Source organism: Ranitomeya variabilis, chromosome 1 (assembly GCF_051348905.1).
Source record: "Ranitomeya variabilis isolate aRanVar5 chromosome 1, aRanVar5.hap1, whole genome shotgun sequence".
In the NCBI taxonomy this organism is placed as follows: Eukaryota; Metazoa; Chordata; class Amphibia; order Anura; family Dendrobatidae; genus Ranitomeya; species Ranitomeya variabilis.
The window spans coordinates 887163788-887182198 of NC_135232.1; the positions used below are offsets into that span (position 1 = coordinate 887163788).

Here is an 18411-nt window from a genome sequence, read left to right on the forward strand (position 1 = left end):
AATACTGATATCCCCACTTCCTCCCTGCATAGTCATCGCCATGTATACATGGTTCCTAGCGATGACTGTACAGGGAGGAAGTGTGGAGAGCATATTATCATGGTGCACACCGGAGGTCACAGTGACTCACCAGCGCCTGTGCAGAAGATCCCTGAATGCAGCGCCCACAGAAGGGAGGATGAGGTATGTATTTCTGAGGGAGTGCATGGCACAGGTGCAGGATTACAGGGCCATAACTGACGCTGATGAAAGGGGGTAAGTATTACAATGAAGACCGGAGGCAGGGATTTCTTCCTGGCACCGCACGTCTGGAGCCTGGAAGAAATCATTAACAAAAAGACAGAATATAACATTTCTCAACAACAAGACCATTAATATGAGGCATACAGGTATGACTATGACTAGTGTAACATGTCTGTTACCTGTATGCCCATATTAGTAGGTCTTATATGTTCTGGGGGTGACAGATTCCCTTTAAGCTAAAAAAAATAAATAAATGAAAAAAAATAGGTCCCCCCTATTTTAGATAACCAGCAAAGGTAAAGCAGACAGCTGTGAGCGGATCTAATCAAGCTGGGAAGGTTCATGGTTATTGGGCTCTTCCCAGCCTAAAAATACAAGCCTGCAGCTGCCCCAGAGGTTGAGCATGACATAAGATCCGCCAATTCAGGCACTTTGCCAGGCTCTTCCCGAGTGCACTGATGCGGTGGCTATCGAGGTAATGGCATTGATGGGGTTGATGTCGGCTGTGATTTGTCAAAAATCACAGCTGGCATCAAGCCCTGGGTTTAGTAATGGAGAGGTGTCTATCAGACACCCCCATTACTAAAACTGTAATAAAAAAAAGAAAAAACACTGAAAAGCGGGAAAAAAATCCAAGTGCGTTGAAGTTGCAAAAAAAGCGCAATTTCACAATTATTTTGAGGGTTTTTTTTAATTTATCATTTAATTAAGTGTTAAAAAAATAGAAATCTGTAAGAATTGTTTTTGCTTATGTTGTCATTTTTCAAGCCTGTAATGTTTTCATTTTTCGGGATATGTGGCTGTGTGAGGGCTTATTTTTTGCACTCTGAGCTGATGTTTTTACAGATTCCATTTTGAGATAGATACAATGTTTTCATCGCATCTTATTGCATTTAATTACAGTCTTGCAGCAGCCAAAAAAGGTAATTCTGGGGTTCTCATTTTTCGTTACACCATTTGCCGATCATATTAATTTACTGTATATTTTGATAGATCAGACTTTTATGAAAGCAACAATATCAAATATGTGTATTTTAAAAAAAATTTTTAACTGTTATTTTTAACTGGTAAAAAGTGGGTGATTTTTTTTTTTTAAATGTTTTTTTTTACTGTATTTAATAGTCCCCTTAGTGGACTTGAAGCTGCGATAATTCGATTGCTTGTGCTATATGTAGCAGTGTATTAGTACTGCTATGTACAGCGAAAATCACTGTCTCTTATGAACACCAGCTACAGGCTAGCTTTCACAGGAGGATCGTACTGACAGGTATAGGAGATGACCCCTGGCTGCCATGACAACCCATCGGCGCCCTGCGATCACATCATGGATCGACGTGCTCCCTGCTAGCACGTGTTAAATGCCGCTGCCCCACCCATAGCTATTAAGGGCACCACTATGGATGGTTATATCAGCCATCATATGCGGGGAATGATGTGCTAGCTCGCATCATAGTCATAGACAAAACTCATGACGTACATGTACATCAAAAGTCGTGAAGCGGTTAACCTATTCAGGTTTCCAAAGATGCCAACCTGTTAAAAGAAGTGAACAGATCTTCTTAATTTTTTTCGGCTCTGAAGACACTCTATATTTTACAATACCAGTTAACAGGAAGACTCAGAAAACGCCTGGAAGTCGCCTGAGCATCTTTTTCAGCAATTTGCTATTCTCTTTGTAAGAAAAAGTGTAGATAATTCATTGTTGAATGGAGTTAAACAAAAAGTTTAGAAAATGCCAGTAAAAAAAAATCATTCCAAAACCACTGGAAAGAAAAATGCTCAAAAAACCCTGCCGGCAACCAAAAACGTTGAAGAAGGAAATGACTAGATAAAGTGCTATACGAGACAATTTAGTGAAAAAACAAAATGCCATCTTACACTTGATGAATCTATGGGTTTTCACGCCAAAAAAAAAGTGTTGCCTGTTTATACCTTTTATAGGGTTGTCCGGTCTAAGAAAGGTCTACAATCACTCTATGGGAATGCGGGCGGCCACCTGACAGCAGGTAAGTGATTTGTCCACTTTACAGTCACATGCCGACCAGACTCACTCAGCTCCTCACAATAGAAGAGAATTGAGAGGAGTCTGGTCAGGACATCATGAATGTATACAAATGGCATCATGTGGGGCTGGGAAGGCAGCGTAATCATGACAGTGTCTGCAATGCACACTGTGACAACTCGCAATCTGCAGTCATCTAGAGTGACTCTATACTTTTCTTTCTTGGCCCGGACAATACCCCTAAGCATGCCATACATGTGGTTCAGCACAAAACTTTTTCTCCCCTCTGCCCCATATAAAAGGACGCTCAGCCAAATGTGCATGTGTTTTCGATGGTGAGAAGGAAATCTTTTAACCCCTTCACATCATTTACATCAAAAGACATGTCCCTGACTTTGATGCGGGCTCACATTCTGCGCCCGCATCTTTCCCGGCTAATGAAGGCTGATTGAACCAGACATCAGCTGCCTCTACCAGCCGCCAGTGGCTGTCAACTGTTAGACCCCCCTGTCAATCTCTAACAGTGGCATTTAACATGCGTCGGCAGGCGTCGGGCGAGTCATTCCACGCATGCATCATCGCACCCATGACGTGATTGCAGGACACCGATGGGTTGCCATGACAGCCAGGGGTCTGCTGAAGACCTCTGTGCTTGTTGTGTGAAAGCCAGCCTGCAGCTGATGCACTACTATGTATAGCACAGGCGATCAGATGATCACAGCTTCAAGTCCCCTAGGAGAACTAGTATTTATAGTAAAAAGGAAAAAAAAGTTTAAAAAAAAAATGGAAACATTTTTAAAACTATAAAAGTTCCAATTACTCCCTTTTGCCCAATTAAAATAAAACAATTAGAAGAAAAACAAACAAATATATTTTTGGTATCGCTGCATTTGTAAAAGTTCGAGCTATCAAAATATAAAATAAATTCATCTGATCGGTAAACAGTGCAACGTAAAAAACGCCAGAATTAGGTGTTTTTTGGCTGCCGCAACATTGCAATAAATTGCAATAAAAGTCAATCAAAACATTGTATGTACCCCAAAATGGTATCAGTAAAAACATCAGCCCAGAGCGCAAAAAATAGATAACATGGACAACAGTGTATCCCCATACTCTAGAGTTGCTGTAAATAATAAAAGTGCTATGTGTTAATACATGTAAAAGCAGCAATAGTTTTCCCCCAAAAAGTATAACTGAAAAAAATCTTGCTATCTGCAGCGAGTATTTTTGGACTGGTCATCATACACTGCCACTTTGGTGACATTATTACAATTTCTTCTTTTAGCTATGGTATCAGACCAATGAGACGATTTATTACACAATGTATGGCTGGGCACTGCTCAGCTTCCTCTACACTACAACCACACTGCCACCTACTGGCACATTACATTACGGCAGGAACTAATCATCTTACCCGATTGGAAAGTCTACATCTGCTCCATGATCTGTTATGTAATAGAGACCAAATTTGGCCATCTTAACATGACCCTGAAAAAGAAAGATAATTACAAAATAATATTCACAATACAAACTGTAGACACACAGCGGGCGGCCGGCACAGTTGGAAAGTGGTATCAGAAATGAAGACCTCGAACTGAACATATCATTTAGCTACAACTAAGCAATATAACCCATCACACAAACATAGAGACCGGTCAGTCTAGGGAAGGGGAGCAAAGAAAAGCAGTCAGGGACCAACCTCTTGATTAATTGTTTTTATTAACATTTTTAAATAATATCTATACTAAGCTAAGGGGTAAAACATGGAAAGAATACAGAAAAATTAGGGGGAACCAGGGAACAAAGAGAAATAATATCTATACTAAGCTAAGGGGTAAAACATGGAAAGAATACAGAAAAATTAGGGGGAACCAGGGAACAAAGAGAAAGAAGGCTAAGGAATAAGGAGTAGTACTTGTATTCAAATTAGATGAAGACAATTATAGATAAAAAGAAATTATAAAATAGAATATGTAATTGAATGTACATTATAAACATACAGTCATGGCCAAAAGTGTTGGCACCCTTGAAATTATTTCAGAAAAATAAGTATGTCTGCCAGAAAATTATTGCAATTACACATGTTTTGTTACACACGTTTATTTCCTTTGAGTCTATTGGAACACAAAAAAAACTGAGAAAAAAAAAGGCAAATTTGACATAATTTCACACAAAACCTCAAAAATGAGCCAGACAAAATTGTTGGTGCCTTTTCAAGAATGTGGGTAAATAACTTTGTTTTAAGCATGTGATGCTCGCTTAAGCTTACCTGAATCCAGAGAAAAAGGGAGAAGTTGACTCAATCTTTGCATTGTGCCTGTGTGTGGCACACTAAGGCTGCTTTCAAACATCAGGCACAATCCATTGAATGTTGATAAAAACGGATCTGTCGCAGAATGTGAAAAACTGATGCGACGGATCCGACTAGCTGATCCAGCTTATTGAATCCCCAAAAATTGGAGCATGCTCAGTTAAAAAAAATAAACGGAATCCGTCGTCAGATTCCGTCATTTGACGGATCCAGTGCCATAGGGTTCCATTGTAGAAAATGACGGACAGCAACTGATCCGTCGCCGTCCGTTTTTTTGACGGACACAAAAAATGTTACTATGTCCGTTTTTTCCGGCTGCCGGAAAACCAATTTTTGACGGATCCGGCAAAAATCGGATGAAACGCAAGACCATCCGTCGCTAATACAAGTCTATGAGAAAAAAAACGGATCTGGCGGCAACTTTTGCCGGATCCATTTTTTTTTCAGAATTCAACGGATTGTGCCTGACAGCAAAAAACTGATGTGTGAGAACAGCCTAAGCACGGAGAAGAGAACTGTTTGAGAACCAAAACTGTTGAACAACGTCAACAATCTCAAGGTTACAAGTTAATCCCCAGAGATCTTGATGTTCCTTTTCCCACTGTGAACAACATAATCAAGAAGTTTACAACACATGGCTCTGTAGCTAATCTCCCCTGACAAGGACAGCAGAGAAAAATTGATGAAAGGTTGCAATGCAGGATAGTCCAGATGGTAGATAAGCAGCTCCAATCAAGTTCCAAAGAAATTCAAGCTGTCCTGCAGGCTCAGGGTGCATCAGTGGCAGAGTGAACTATCCGTTGACATTTGAATTACTGTATATACTCGAGTATAAGCTGAGATTTTCAGCCCATTTTTTGAGGGCTCAAAGTGCCCCTCTCGGCTTATACTCGAGTCATGGTTGGCGGGGGGGCTGGCGGGTGAGGGGGACTGACGACTGTCACATACTCACCTCCTCCTGGCACGGTCCCTGCATGTCCCATGGTCTCCGGCGCCCGTAGCTGTTCCTCTGTTCAGCCGTCAATTTCAAGGGTGACAATACTTTCAGCCATGACTGTATGTACATAAAGTTATTGGTCCAAGGACTCAATGAGCCGGAGATTAGGCGTGAAGTTATTAATAGGGGACCAACTCTTGAACTAGTCATCTGAGAGGCATAGTCCCTGGCTGGCTTTTCAAAGCATGTTTTTTTCTCAAATACTGCACCATTTTAGAGTGATAATCCAAGGCTGGAATAATGCGGTGTCTGTTTCACGCTACTCGTGGTTCGGGAATCATTAATCTCCTCTCAGGTTCCCTTTAAATACCGTTATCTACTTATCTAGCCTTGTTCCCGGAGCGGTCAGGTAATCCCACCTGTCATTTTTCTGTGATGTTCACTTAGATGCTTTCCCCTTTCAGACTCCAACCAAAGCCTCGATGAATCACGTCAATGTTAGGGTCCACTGGAGACTGGAGTCCAAAAGGAAAAACCATCAGACAGATCGTTGAAGGAAAATAACAGGTAGGATTATATGACTATGCTAATGTTACGCGCAGTGGATAGATAAGTTATTAAAGGTATTTAGAAAAAGATTATTATTTTTTTTTTTTAAGCGTTAGCTTAGTAAGCCTATGGTAAAAAGTAGATTTGGTGAAAATCAGTACGTAGGATCCAATCCATCGCCAACATCAGTAATCTGTGGTTGTTTTACAGAAGCCCTGAGAACTGTCTCTTACACTTAACAGCATCCATAGCTCTTTTTTTTTCATTAGTCAGCCCAGTGTGACATCATATGTTCCATTCTGCAAAAATGACGATGCATCAGGCCAGTAAAATCTAAAGAAGATGACACAGATGATGGCAGGTAGGAGTTGATTCTCAGGCCTCCCGTCCTGCAGGCATAGATTACTGACATAGCAGAATGACCAGGTCCTGAGAATTGATTGGCAGTAACATTAGTAAAAAGTTGTGAACAACACCCTAAAAAGGGTATTTTGCTTTTAGAAATAAATCTTGAATCACTTCATAAGTTTGACAACTCTGTAATATACAGACATGCAAAAGGGTAACAATGTTTTGACTTTCAGGCTCCATGTGTCACCATTCACTACAGATTCTAACGGGAGACTACCATCATTTTATAGGCAATCATCTTGGCTATCTTGCACATAAATGTGCCTTGCAACTAATCTGCATATGATTAATGATGCAGATTATTGTCATGTCAGTGCATTGCTATTATTTTGCTCCTAAAAATCTAAATCTTTATTATTTTATTGGTATTTTGTAAAACCACCTTTGGATTTCAACACTGACTGAATCCTTCTTGGCATGCTCTCAGATTCAAGTATGTCTCGACCGAAATCTGATCCTGGGCCTCTTCTACAACTTCCAAAAGTTGGTGCATACTGGTCGACTCACTTGGGTATGTATACAGCTTTTTCTTCAACATTACTCACAAGTGTTTGATAGGGTTGGAGGTCTGGGGACTGCCATTCCAGCACCTCTGCTTCAATCTCGACATATACTTCGGGTCGTTGTCCTGCTGGAACTCAGTTTCGTCCTATTCATACCCATAGTACTCCAGTGTACGAAGTAACTTGTCTTGTAGGATACTTACACATAGCCCAGCATTGAGACCATCATTGATCCTGGTCAAGTATCCAACACTTTTGGTTGTGAAACATCCCCATATCATCGGGCTTCCTCCACCAAACTTGACAGTTCCATCAATTTCTCGATCCGTTGGCCCTTTATTCACTTGTTTCTTCGAAACCCAGTTGCACCCATCAGAGCCTAGTCTATTGACTTTCGTCTCACCGCTCCAAATCACCCGTTTCCAATCTTCTACTGTACACTTTTCATACTTTTTTGCAAACTCAAGTCAACACTCCTTTTTTTCAAGCCACCATTCCAGACTTGTGTAAAGTGGTTCGCACAGAGCTTGCATGGGCATCTGTAATCTCACTATTACGAAACCTACAAGCCACCTCCATTTCCACATTTGTCACGCCAGAACTGATAGACCTTATGATGAGTTGACTTGATGACTCCGATATTATGCCTGGATATCCACCTCTTGACTTTTGAATGGATGGACGGACTTCATAACTTATTCTTCCAACTGTCATGGCACTCGCCTCATGCAGTTTGGCAATTTTCTTGGTCGAGACCACTATCGATGAGCTGGATGATGCTGATTGGGAAAACTTCATGGCTGCTCCTCAATTCGAACCAATGACCTTTCCCTTGGGAATCAACCTAATAACACACTTGAGCTATTAGGGAATGTGAGAACAGGTTGTAATTTGTAGTATACAGGAAGAAAAAGATTTTTCCACCAACAGGAGCAAAACAGTAACAATGCAGTGACATGACAAGAATTTGCATATATAATCATATGCTAAATAGAGAAGGGGGAGGGGGAAAGGTGAAAGTGTGAATGAAATTAAACTTTATTATAAATCATTAATTTGCATAAAAATTATAATATCTGATTTAAAATACTTAATCATACATCATAGATATATATAGGATCACAGTGTGTGATTGATTATGTTATATTCACCACTGTGATCCACTAAATCCCAAGCGGTTAGACCTCAGAATCAAATGCATTGAATGAGATGGACTCCCAGCCACTGACCCTAAAAGTAAAGGCTGGACTCCAATCTCATTAAGGCACTCTGTTAGTTATTCAAGTGAATACATTTTTTGAGTCAAACACCTTATATGTTGAGGTCAGACCAAATTATTAATCCCATAAATTGTTATAGGTCTGTATGAATGAAACAGGAATAAAATAGAAACAACGTGGTTGGAAACCACAGCCAGCTCACCAACCTAGCCCGCAGGTGCACGGAACTTCGTCTTGTATTGATGGGACGAGATGTGTGAAACAAAAATAAGGTGATCTTCCAGCTCCTTAAAAGCTTAAACTTTATTAGTTCTGGTTAACAAATATTGCAGCGGTGAAAAAGCTCCCTGTACAATGTGATTCCAAGGAGTTTCGCGTTTCGATCTGAGACCAGATCGTTATCAAAGACGCTTTAACCCCTTGGAATCACATTATACAGGGAGTTTTTTCACCGCTGCAATTACATTTTTAAGGAGCTGGAACATCACCTTATTTATGAATGAAACAGCCCTTAAGCATATAATGACCCGGAGGAATTATGCGTCAGCCTTAGTTCTGAATGTCATGGGCTAATCAGATGGTATAATAAGTTGTAACATGTTCTCTTTATATACCTATTGGGGACGCGGTCAGGTGGGTGTCACTGGCGCCAATGATCCCCGGGTCGGACCTAACCGGTATTGGCTACGGGCATCGTCGGCACAAAGCTCTGCAGGGAAGTGTGCTGCTCAGAGTTGCGGCGGCTGAGCGATTAAGCACTGCTGCCCGCTTGACATAAGCTGCGGTGGGAGAAAGTGCGCTGATCAGGCACGCTAATTCCCCAGAGATACTGATCGCGTCCTCTAAATTTCAGGATCGGATCGAATCAACAGGCTACGCTACCTCTAAGGTCAGTACCCGGGTCTCCTTGTGAGGCCATACAGGAGTAACATAGCGTGACTGATTTATTGTGCCTATATTAATCTGAGATCATATCAGCTCAGCGTATCGTTCCTGATGCGCATTTCGCCAGGAGAACCGGCTTTTTCTAAGGGACGAATTTACTGTATATATGAGATAGCCAAGATGCTTATAAAATTATGGCAGTCTCACGTTCAAAGCAGTAGTGGATGGTGAGATATGGAGCGTGAAAGTTAATAGTTCAAAACATTGTTCCCTTTTGCTCGTCAGTGTACATTGTGTATACTTTGTGGCCGCACGCCCATTCCCTATCCATGATATTTCCATGAAGAGTTGGTTGTACCTAAAGCTGTTGCAGCTTACTCCACAAATTTGCTTTGGATTGTCTCACAGGACTTACTGGTGATAGCTGCTCTTAAGGCAATTCTATGCAGCAAGTATTTGCCTTGTAGCAGTGCAACTATCCGCTAAATATATTCTTGTACTTATAGTATCTCGTTGGATCGCTTACTACAAGTAAATAGTAGCAGCTTTGAAAACTAATCAGACTTGTGTCCTTTTCATTATACCAAAATGTGTTTTTATGAGAATATGTTTCATGTGGTTTTTGGGACCAATTTTTCCCGCATTTTGCTGCACAGTTATGGCATAATTTTTCCACTACTTATTTAATAACCTGAACTCAATACACTTCAATGAAGAAAAGCAAGCCGAAAACAAGATGGTGTAGAGCTCAAGTAGTGGAAAAACAAGACGACAGTTGCTTGAATAGCAGTATCTAGTCAATTCCATGTATTCGTGCCTTTTCGAGTGAAAGCTAACTGAAGATCTACTGCCACTTTAAAATATTTCTTAATCAACTGGGGGTAATAGTTTGCAAAGTCTAGGAACTTTGGGGGGGGGGGGTTAATGGTCAATGAAATATGGCCAAATTCATTATAGCAGAAACTGTCTCAGAAACCATCCAGACGTCTTGAAGAGATGAAATAACCGAAAAATGGCAGTTTATGATACTGTAAGGGATATTTTTTACTTGGCAAATAGATGTTGTCGCAGTCTTTTCATAATGAAGCAGACATGAAGACAATGTGAGTCTAAAACTCTAGAGGATATTAGCATCACGACTGGTGGTTGTGGAACCACTGTGTCACGGACTGGGAAGAGCCTGGAGGGGCAAAATTAAGCGACCACCTGGGTCTTCGCTAGAGCCCTTGATGGTGTGGTTAGACTTGAGCTGCCATAAGAGAAATAAAGGGAATCTGTCATCCGAAAAATCGTATATGAGCTAAGGCCACTGGCATCAGGGGCTTATCTACAGCAGGGCAGACAAAGTACGCCTGCGTCGGAGCCGCGGCAGTAAGACAAGAAGAGGACGTCATAGCATGAAGATGGGAGGCGCCGGACCGCGACGCCCATCGGACCAGAACCGCAGCGGGACCGCCCCTGGGTGAGTATAATCTAACCTCTTTTTCTCATCTTTCAAGTTACATTGGGGGCTTATCTACAGCATTACAAAATGCTGTAGATAAGCCCCTGATGCCGGTGGGCTTAGCTCATATACGATTTTTGGGGTAACAGATTCCTTTTAAGCAAGGCCTGACACTGGAGCTAGCAGAGGTAGGCAACTGTGCCTTCATGGCTAGGTCTGGATTTGATACACCTGTGACAATGGAATTGAAAAAAAAAAACTGGAACAGAATTTAATAAGCGAGATGTTCTACATTCAGGAAAGTACACCACATTGCTCTACAATAACGAAAATCACAAACAGCATGCATAACTACTGGATAGACGGCTGCAGCCAAAACACCAAGACCCGAGCAAAAGCGGGAAGCCAGTGCTGAATCTGATGAGGGCGAGTACTTGCTCTGTTTAGGTATTTTAGACCATTTGGGGTCCACTTTCCTGAAGGTGGGAAACCCCTATAAGAGAGGTGTGTTCCAATACTTTTGAATATTTGATGTAATTTGCTACAATTTATCAGTCTGAAGGTCATGCTGTATATCTCACAATGGCTTTTCTACTGTAGGCTGGATACAATTTTATCCACTACTCAGCAAGTGCAGGACTAGATACGTATCGGTAGGCAGAATGTGGACCTAAAGCTATGTCTACTTTTACACTAGCGTTAACTGCATTCCGTCACAATGCGTCGTTTTGCCGAAAAAACGCATCATGCAAAAGTGTTTGCAGGATGCGTTTTTTCACCATTGATTAACATTAAGCGACGCATTGTGTCGGATTGCCACACGTCGCACCCGTCGTGCGACGGATGCGTCGTGCAGTGGCGGACCGTCGGGAGCAAAAAACGTTGCTTGCAACGTTTTTTGCTCCGTCGTAAACGTCTTTTCCGACCGCGCATGCGCGGCCAGAACTCCGCCCCCACCTCCCCGCACCTCACAATGGGGCAGCGGATGCGCTGGAAAAATGCATCCGCTGCCCCCGTTGTGCGGCGGAGACAACGCTAGCGTCGGGAACGTCGGCCCAACGCACAGCGACGGGCCGAGCCCGACGCTAGTGTGAAAGTAGCCTTTGTCTGTGCTTGTGTATCTTTCCCAATGTTAACTATAATGTTGCCATATTTGACTATTTGAGGCTGAAAGCAAAATGCCCTTCCCTATGCAGAAAGACACTGCAAAGAAATGTATACCAAATCAAATTGGATAGGTTTCTTTACAGTGGGTCCCCATTGTGGATGGATTGACACCCATGCAGACTGTGCACACTGACAGACATACAGTATATCTCCTGAACGTGTGTGCCCGACAGTGGAGCAAGAATTTCCACATTTGTCTTTTCAGTGCTGAGGCTTACACTAGAGTATTAGAGGACTACTGGTCCTTTCCTCAAGCATGACCCTCTCGACTAGCAGTGTGCCGGCTTTCCCTACTTGCAACAGTGGGCACAAACAGTGTGGACCAAGTTTTAACCACTTTTTCTTTCACTGACAGCGATCATATTTTGAAAAAGATGGATTAGAAACTTACACATACATAACGATTAGTAAAACTACATTTACACAATGATTAAAAAGAGAACCTGTTATCAGGATTTTATACCCCAAGCAAATGGCATGTACGAATATGAAATTTAATACTGAGTAAGGCCTCTTTCACACTTCAGTCTTTTGGCATCAGTTTGAATCCGCCGTTTTCGTCAAATAGCGGATCCGCCATTTTTTTTAGGCGGATCCACTATTTTCCCATAGATTTGCATTAGCGACGGATTGTGGCGGATGGTTGTCCGTTCCATCCGCCATGTGACGGATCCGTCGAAATTTGGCGGACGTCATCTAGACATTGACGGACATTATAACGTTTTTTGTCTGCGCCGAAATGGCGGTTCGCGACGGATCCATCGCATCCGCCATTTCCTAGAATGGGCGCCTATGGGCGATGGATCCGTTGCGATCCGTCATTTGGCGGATCCGTCGCCCCAATACCCTTTTTCAATTGAGCATGCTCCAAAAAGTAGATACTTTTCCCAGACAACCCCAAAACTATATAAACAGGACAGGTGGGCTTCATTCCTCAATGTGCCATGAAGCAGAGAAGAAGCAGAGAGAGAACACAGTGCCAGCCAGCAAGACATACCCTGCCATCAGCCAGCAACACAGACCGATTAGCCTCAAAAGTGAAATCCGCACATATCTTCACAATATTCGCCAGTACTCCTTCCATCTTTGCCACTTTCTCTACAACCTTTCAAAGATGTGGTGTAAATACACTGTATATATAGTTTCCCAGTAGTTTCCAGTAGCCAGTCACATTTCCCAGTACTTTGTATTAGCCAATCACATTGAGATCCTCGTTTTTTAAAAAAAGGATCCGTCAAAAAACGGTTCCAACGGATGTAAAAAACGGTCGCAACGGTTCTAACGGATCCGTTAGAACCGTTTTCTCAACAATTTTGACGGATCCGTCACAATGTCGGAGCAGACTGACGCCAAACAACTGAAGTGTGAAAGAAGCCTAAGTCCTTATTTTTCCTGTACAAATCTGTTTTGCCGTTTTAGAGAAATCCATAGCTATAATTGTATGTTAATGAGTTGCAAGTGCAATGGGCGGGCCCTGCACACACAGCTCTCCTGCCTTCTCTACTTATACCCCGCCCCCTGCCTCCCTCCGGTATCAGTGACCTGTCAGTCAGTGACAGGAGGCAGGCAGGGAATAGGCAGAAAAGGCAGGAGAGCTGGAAGTGCAGGGCCCGCCCACTGCACTTGTAACTCATTAGCATACAATTATAACTATGGATTTCGCTCAAACAGCAAAACAGATTTTAAAAAAAAAAAAAGAATTTACTCAATATTAAGTCGCCTCTACATACATGCCAGTTTTGGGGTATAAAACTCTGATGACAGGTTCTCCTTGAGCTTTATTTATATATAAACCTCTTTAACTTCGTGTTCTCATCTTCTTATCACTATCAGAAAATGATTGAATTTAAGAATCAACTATTCATCTTAATGCATGGTGTCCAGCCGTAGAGTAACCAGATCACACAGAAGCTCTCGAGTCCCCATAGATCCCATCATCCTTACCTCTCCATCCAGCAGGATATTGTGAGGAGACAGCGCCCGGTGGACAATGCGATGACAGTTCAAATATTCCAGTCCCTGAAGGGCTTCAAAAGCAATGTGCAAAATCTTCACAGGGCTGACGGATGAGAGAAAGAGACAAAGTGCTGGCTTTGAGAAATGCGAACAAAAAAATGTTTATGAATATGATTTCCAATGTACTAAAAAGAGCAGTTCTAGGACAACTTGTATAAAGAGCGATCATTCCCAGGCATTTATACATGTATCCAGAGACACTCGGCATGGCACGTATAGCAGGTAGCCATAAGGTGGTGATCAATGGACTGGAATCTTCTTGCATTTTTTGTGTTCAGCCTTTCCAGTCTGAAATGGCTAATTACAAGTCATCACTAGCCAGAAGATAGGGCTTGGCAGGAGTATGAACCACAAAGCTCACCATTTGAATGGTCACATGAATCTACAAGGAATCTGACAGTAGCATCAACTCAACGCCTCCAAACTGCATATACGGGCATGCAGGTCTGGGGATTGAATCCATAAACACCTTTATATCTTGCTCTCTTTTACTGCATTTCCAAGTAATTAGTGTTTGATTGATCTGCAAATTAGATGTTAAGTGCTCTGGGTGTGAGGGAACAATGGTTTCCCTACCCAACACCAGCCTCTTCATCTTGTTGAGAGCTCACTGTCTGTGTGACAAGGAAAATCAGGTAACAATCAAGCAAAAAATAATGGTGCTGGGATGGAGGAAAAAACGTGGGAGGCAGTGGATTTTTAAGTGCTCTATCCCACCCAGAGCACCTAATTCCCAATTTCCATATGAATAAAAAAAGAAATGAAGCAACAACTAGAAGATATAAAGGTGTCAATGGTTTTACATTTCGAAGACCTGCAACCCAATGTAGAGAAGGGTAGGGTGATCTTACCAACAGATTCCCTACATTAAAGGGGTGACCCAAAAGTAACATTTATTATAATCCTAAATGTGTATCTATTTAATATCATCATTAGTGATGAGCGAACGTGCTCGGATAATGTCTTATCCAAGCATGCTCGGGTGTTATCCCAGCATCTGGGCGTGCTCGTATATTATGTTCTAGTCCCTGCGGCTGCATGATTGGAGGCTGGTAGACAGCCTGAACACGTGTGGGGATTGCCTGCTTGTTAGGGACTCCCCAGATGTGTTCAGGCTGTCTAACAGTGACAATGCACTCCCTCGCCGGCTCTGATGATTGGGAGCCCTCTAGCAGATTAGTAGGAGAAGGAGATTGTTTCAAAGTAGACTGAGCTGCCATAGAGAGGTTGCAGTTCCAGAATGGAACAGTAATTTTTTAGTTTTTATTTTGAGGCGTTTTATGTTTGCAGTCTTGATGTGAGCATGAAACGCGTAAAATTAAAAAGTATACAATTACCATTCCACTCCAGAACTACTACTTCTCTACAACAACATGTCCACTTTTTCTTACTAATCGATATGCAAAAGAAGGTTTATCTTCATTTTCTGACGAGACTTCAGCTGCTGTAACATTCATGGGCTATTATTGGAGTAGGGACAAACACAACTTTCAGGTGAGCAACTTCATAACTCCCTTCTCATCATTACCTTTCAATATCACCCTATATGACAGGGGTGGGGAACCTCAGGCCCCAGGGCCATTTACGGCCCTCGACGACCTTTAATCAAGCCCCCGGGCAGATTCTCAGGGCCCGCATTCTTGGGCAGGGAGCTGTATTTTGATTGGCACCAGCTCATTAATTTCTTCGTGCTGTTAGCACACACACGCAGTGTTCACTAATGAAGGGCATGCAATGAAAGATTACGTCCTGACACCAGTGTCAGAGTCAGGATGCACTTTGTGGGCAGAGTTTGTATGGCCCCCGAAGGATGGTATAAATATCCAAATGGCCCTTGGCAGAAAAAAAGATTCCCTCCCCTGCTATATGAGCTTGTCCTGCGCCCTTTTTCCCCACCTCTAGCAGACAGACAGATTGCTAGCTTAGAGAATACAAAAATGTGTCAGCACAATGCCAAAAAAAGAAAGACATCAGCAATGATATTAGAGAAGCAATTATTGCTGTCCATCAATCTAGGAAAGGTTATATACCCCTTTTCCAAACAATTTGAAGTCCATCAAATTATTCACAAGTAGAAAATATTAAAGACAGTTGACACGCTTCCCAGGGGTGGATACCATAGTAAATTCACCCCAAGGTCAGACTGTGCAACATTCAGAGAAATTGAAAAAAAATCCAAGAGCTATCGCTCAGACTACAAAGGCCTAAGTTAGCATGAAATGTTTAAGTTCATGAAAGTACAATTAGAAAAGACTAAACAAGTGTGGCTTCTTTGGAAAGGTTGCCAGGAGAAAGCATTTTCTTTCTAAAAAAAAAAAAAAAAAACAACAAAAAAAACAAACAACATGGCATCATAGTGAATGTTTGTAAAGTTGCATCTGAGTAAACCACAAAACTTCAGGAACATTTTCTTTTGGACATAAAACTCCAAACTAGGGATGCTTGGCCATAATTTGTCACTTAAGGCGACAGGCAAGCAGAATATATTAGCACACCCAAGGGATGGAAATCGAATTTGTAATAACCGATTCCCTTGTGAGTTATGGAATCACACCCATTTTAAGCCCCATTCTTTGAATATCACACCCAGTTTGTTGGCCACACTGCTTTTTGCAGGTTCAGACGTCTGCACCAAGCAAGTGGTTCTGCGTCTGGCACCTTCACAACTACATCGCACGCTGCAGCGCCCAGTGTATACAGGCAAGCCAGCAGCTGTATACTCTTGGCTCTGGTGGATGAGTGCACCACGTCGGCAATATATTTATTCTGTTGTCACAGACATACCCCTGGAGGGTCACTCGGTTTTAACATCACACCAGTTAGGCTTTTAGCTATTTATTAATTTGATTTACCCGAGTGGAATTGAAGTCCTTAGTACATGTGTTTTTTGGCTTTCTGAACTATCCCCTTTCGATTTATCCTCAAGCGCGGCATCTATTTAGTAATATATAAATCCGTACAAAGAAGAAGGTTGTAGCCGGCACTGACAACTTGTTGTTTTCAAACAATCTTCTATGTGATCCTATGTGGAGAGATCGCATTTGCCTCTGATGAAGATTGAGTGGTGCTCAGCATTGAGAAGGTGCCAGTCCATAAATATATCAAGAGAAGAAAGAAAATGCGGCACTCACCATATGTCTTCAGCTAAAAACTTGTCCTTTATTTAGCACTTTACAATATCCACAGCATATTGCGGTGTCGGCAGCATGTAACGAGGGAGCGGGGAGTGAAAGGAGTGGACGACGGCCGTTTCGCGCTTGCGCTTCACACATGGGTCCGTAGAAGCGCGCAAGCGCGAAACGGCCGTCGTCCACTCCTTTCACTCCCTCGTTACATGCTGCCGACACCGCAATATGCTGTGGATATTGTAAAGTGCTAAATAAAGGACAAGTTTTTAGCTGAAGACATATGGTGAGTGCCGCATTTTCTTTCTTCTCTTGATATATTTAAGTAATATATAAATAAATGCCCATTCAATGCACTTGAAGTGGATATCTGGGACTTTCTAAAAAAAAAAACCAAAAAAAAACCAAAAGGGCATAAACGCTAAGGCCAAGTTCACACGTTGCGTTTTGTAGCGTTTTTTTTTGTAATGACAATTTTAAGCCGGGTTTAAGCTGCTTAGAAAAATCAGGTTTGACTTCATTTTCGCTGTGTTTTTGTCAGGGTACATTCGTCTCTTGTGCATGCTGATAAAGTTTAGTGCATAAAAAAAAAATCAGATTCAACTTCATCAAGTTTTGGCACCAAAAATGCAGCAAAACCTGATACCTGCGTTTTTTGCAGCATTTTTGCAACGTATTTTGCACTACCTATTACTTTCAATGGGTGAAAAACGCTGCAAAAACGCTGATAGAAGTAATATGCTGCATTTTGCAAAAACCAAGCTCTTTGACAAAACCGTTAGGAAGAAAAATCCAAGGTGTGTGCATGAGATTTCTGAAATTTCAGAGACATTGCTGGTACTGTGAATCGCAGCTGAAAATTTGCATTAAAAAATCCTGCAAAAACGTAACGTGTGACCATAGCCTAACAGCCAGGTAGATGTTACTTACAGTTGTCACAGGCTGCTCCTGCTGGTGATTCAGCTGCCTCGCTAACGTCATGTTGACAAAGCCGCGGCTTCTTTTCCAACCTGCCCTGTTGACGGGGAGTTACTGACGATGTCTTACTCCCCCAGTTAGGCAGCCGGGTTCCAGCTGTCAATCAAAATGACATCAGCAGTCCGGTCCTGTCAACACAGCAGAGCGGAAAAGAAGCGGCCGCTCATTCAACATGAGGCAGCAGAATTACCGGAAGGATTGGTCTTTGACCGCTCTCTGCTGACAAAGAATGGCACCTTAAATAACAGGCATGTAGGTAGCAACTACATGGCTGTTAGTGTAAAGGCACATTTAATTATTTTTTTATACATAGTCCCAGATATTCTTTTTAAGAAATATTATAAAGAATGGGCCAACATACGTCCAGGATGAGATGGGTGATTCATAAAGTCATACAGGTTTACTTCATTATTGCTGTTAAAGGTTGTTTGTCACCACCTTTGACCTATCTAAACTATTAATATGGAAATACAGGTTATAGACTGCGGAGGAGAGTCCTACCTGTATGCTTCATATCTGATGCCTTGTTTCTGATAAATCATCTTTTATCACTTTATGTTAGTGAGCTTCTCCAGGTTTTGGAGAGGACGCTGCCTGGAAGATAACTCTGCCTCCAGAGC

At 42.1% G+C, this 18411-nt stretch overlaps 1 protein-coding gene and 1 long non-coding RNA gene across 3 annotated transcripts in view; one reads left to right on the forward strand and one right to left on the reverse strand.

The window, feature by feature from the left end:
* Positions 1–18411, reverse strand: part of TBCK (TBC1 domain containing kinase) — a 481012-nt gene that overhangs the window by 299185 nt on the left and 163416 nt on the right. Inside the window, exons 4-5 of the mRNA XM_077278374.1 lie at positions 13617–13731; positions 3660–3733 (exon numbers count right to left, since the gene is read on the reverse strand). Of these exons, the coding sequence (XP_077134489.1) occupies positions 3660–3733; positions 13617–13731 (189 nt within the window). The remainder of the gene's footprint in view (positions 1–3659; positions 3734–13616; positions 13732–18411) is intronic.
* On the forward strand, positions 126–6403 carry LOC143788624 (uncharacterized). Of its 2 annotated transcripts, none has more exons than XR_013218689.1 (3): positions 126–183; positions 5958–6060; positions 6312–6403. It is a non-coding gene; the product is annotated as an uncharacterized LOC143788624 (long non-coding RNA). The 2 variants fall into 2 exon arrangements; XR_013218687.1 differs by lacking the exon at positions 126–183 and adding an exon at positions 2183–2249.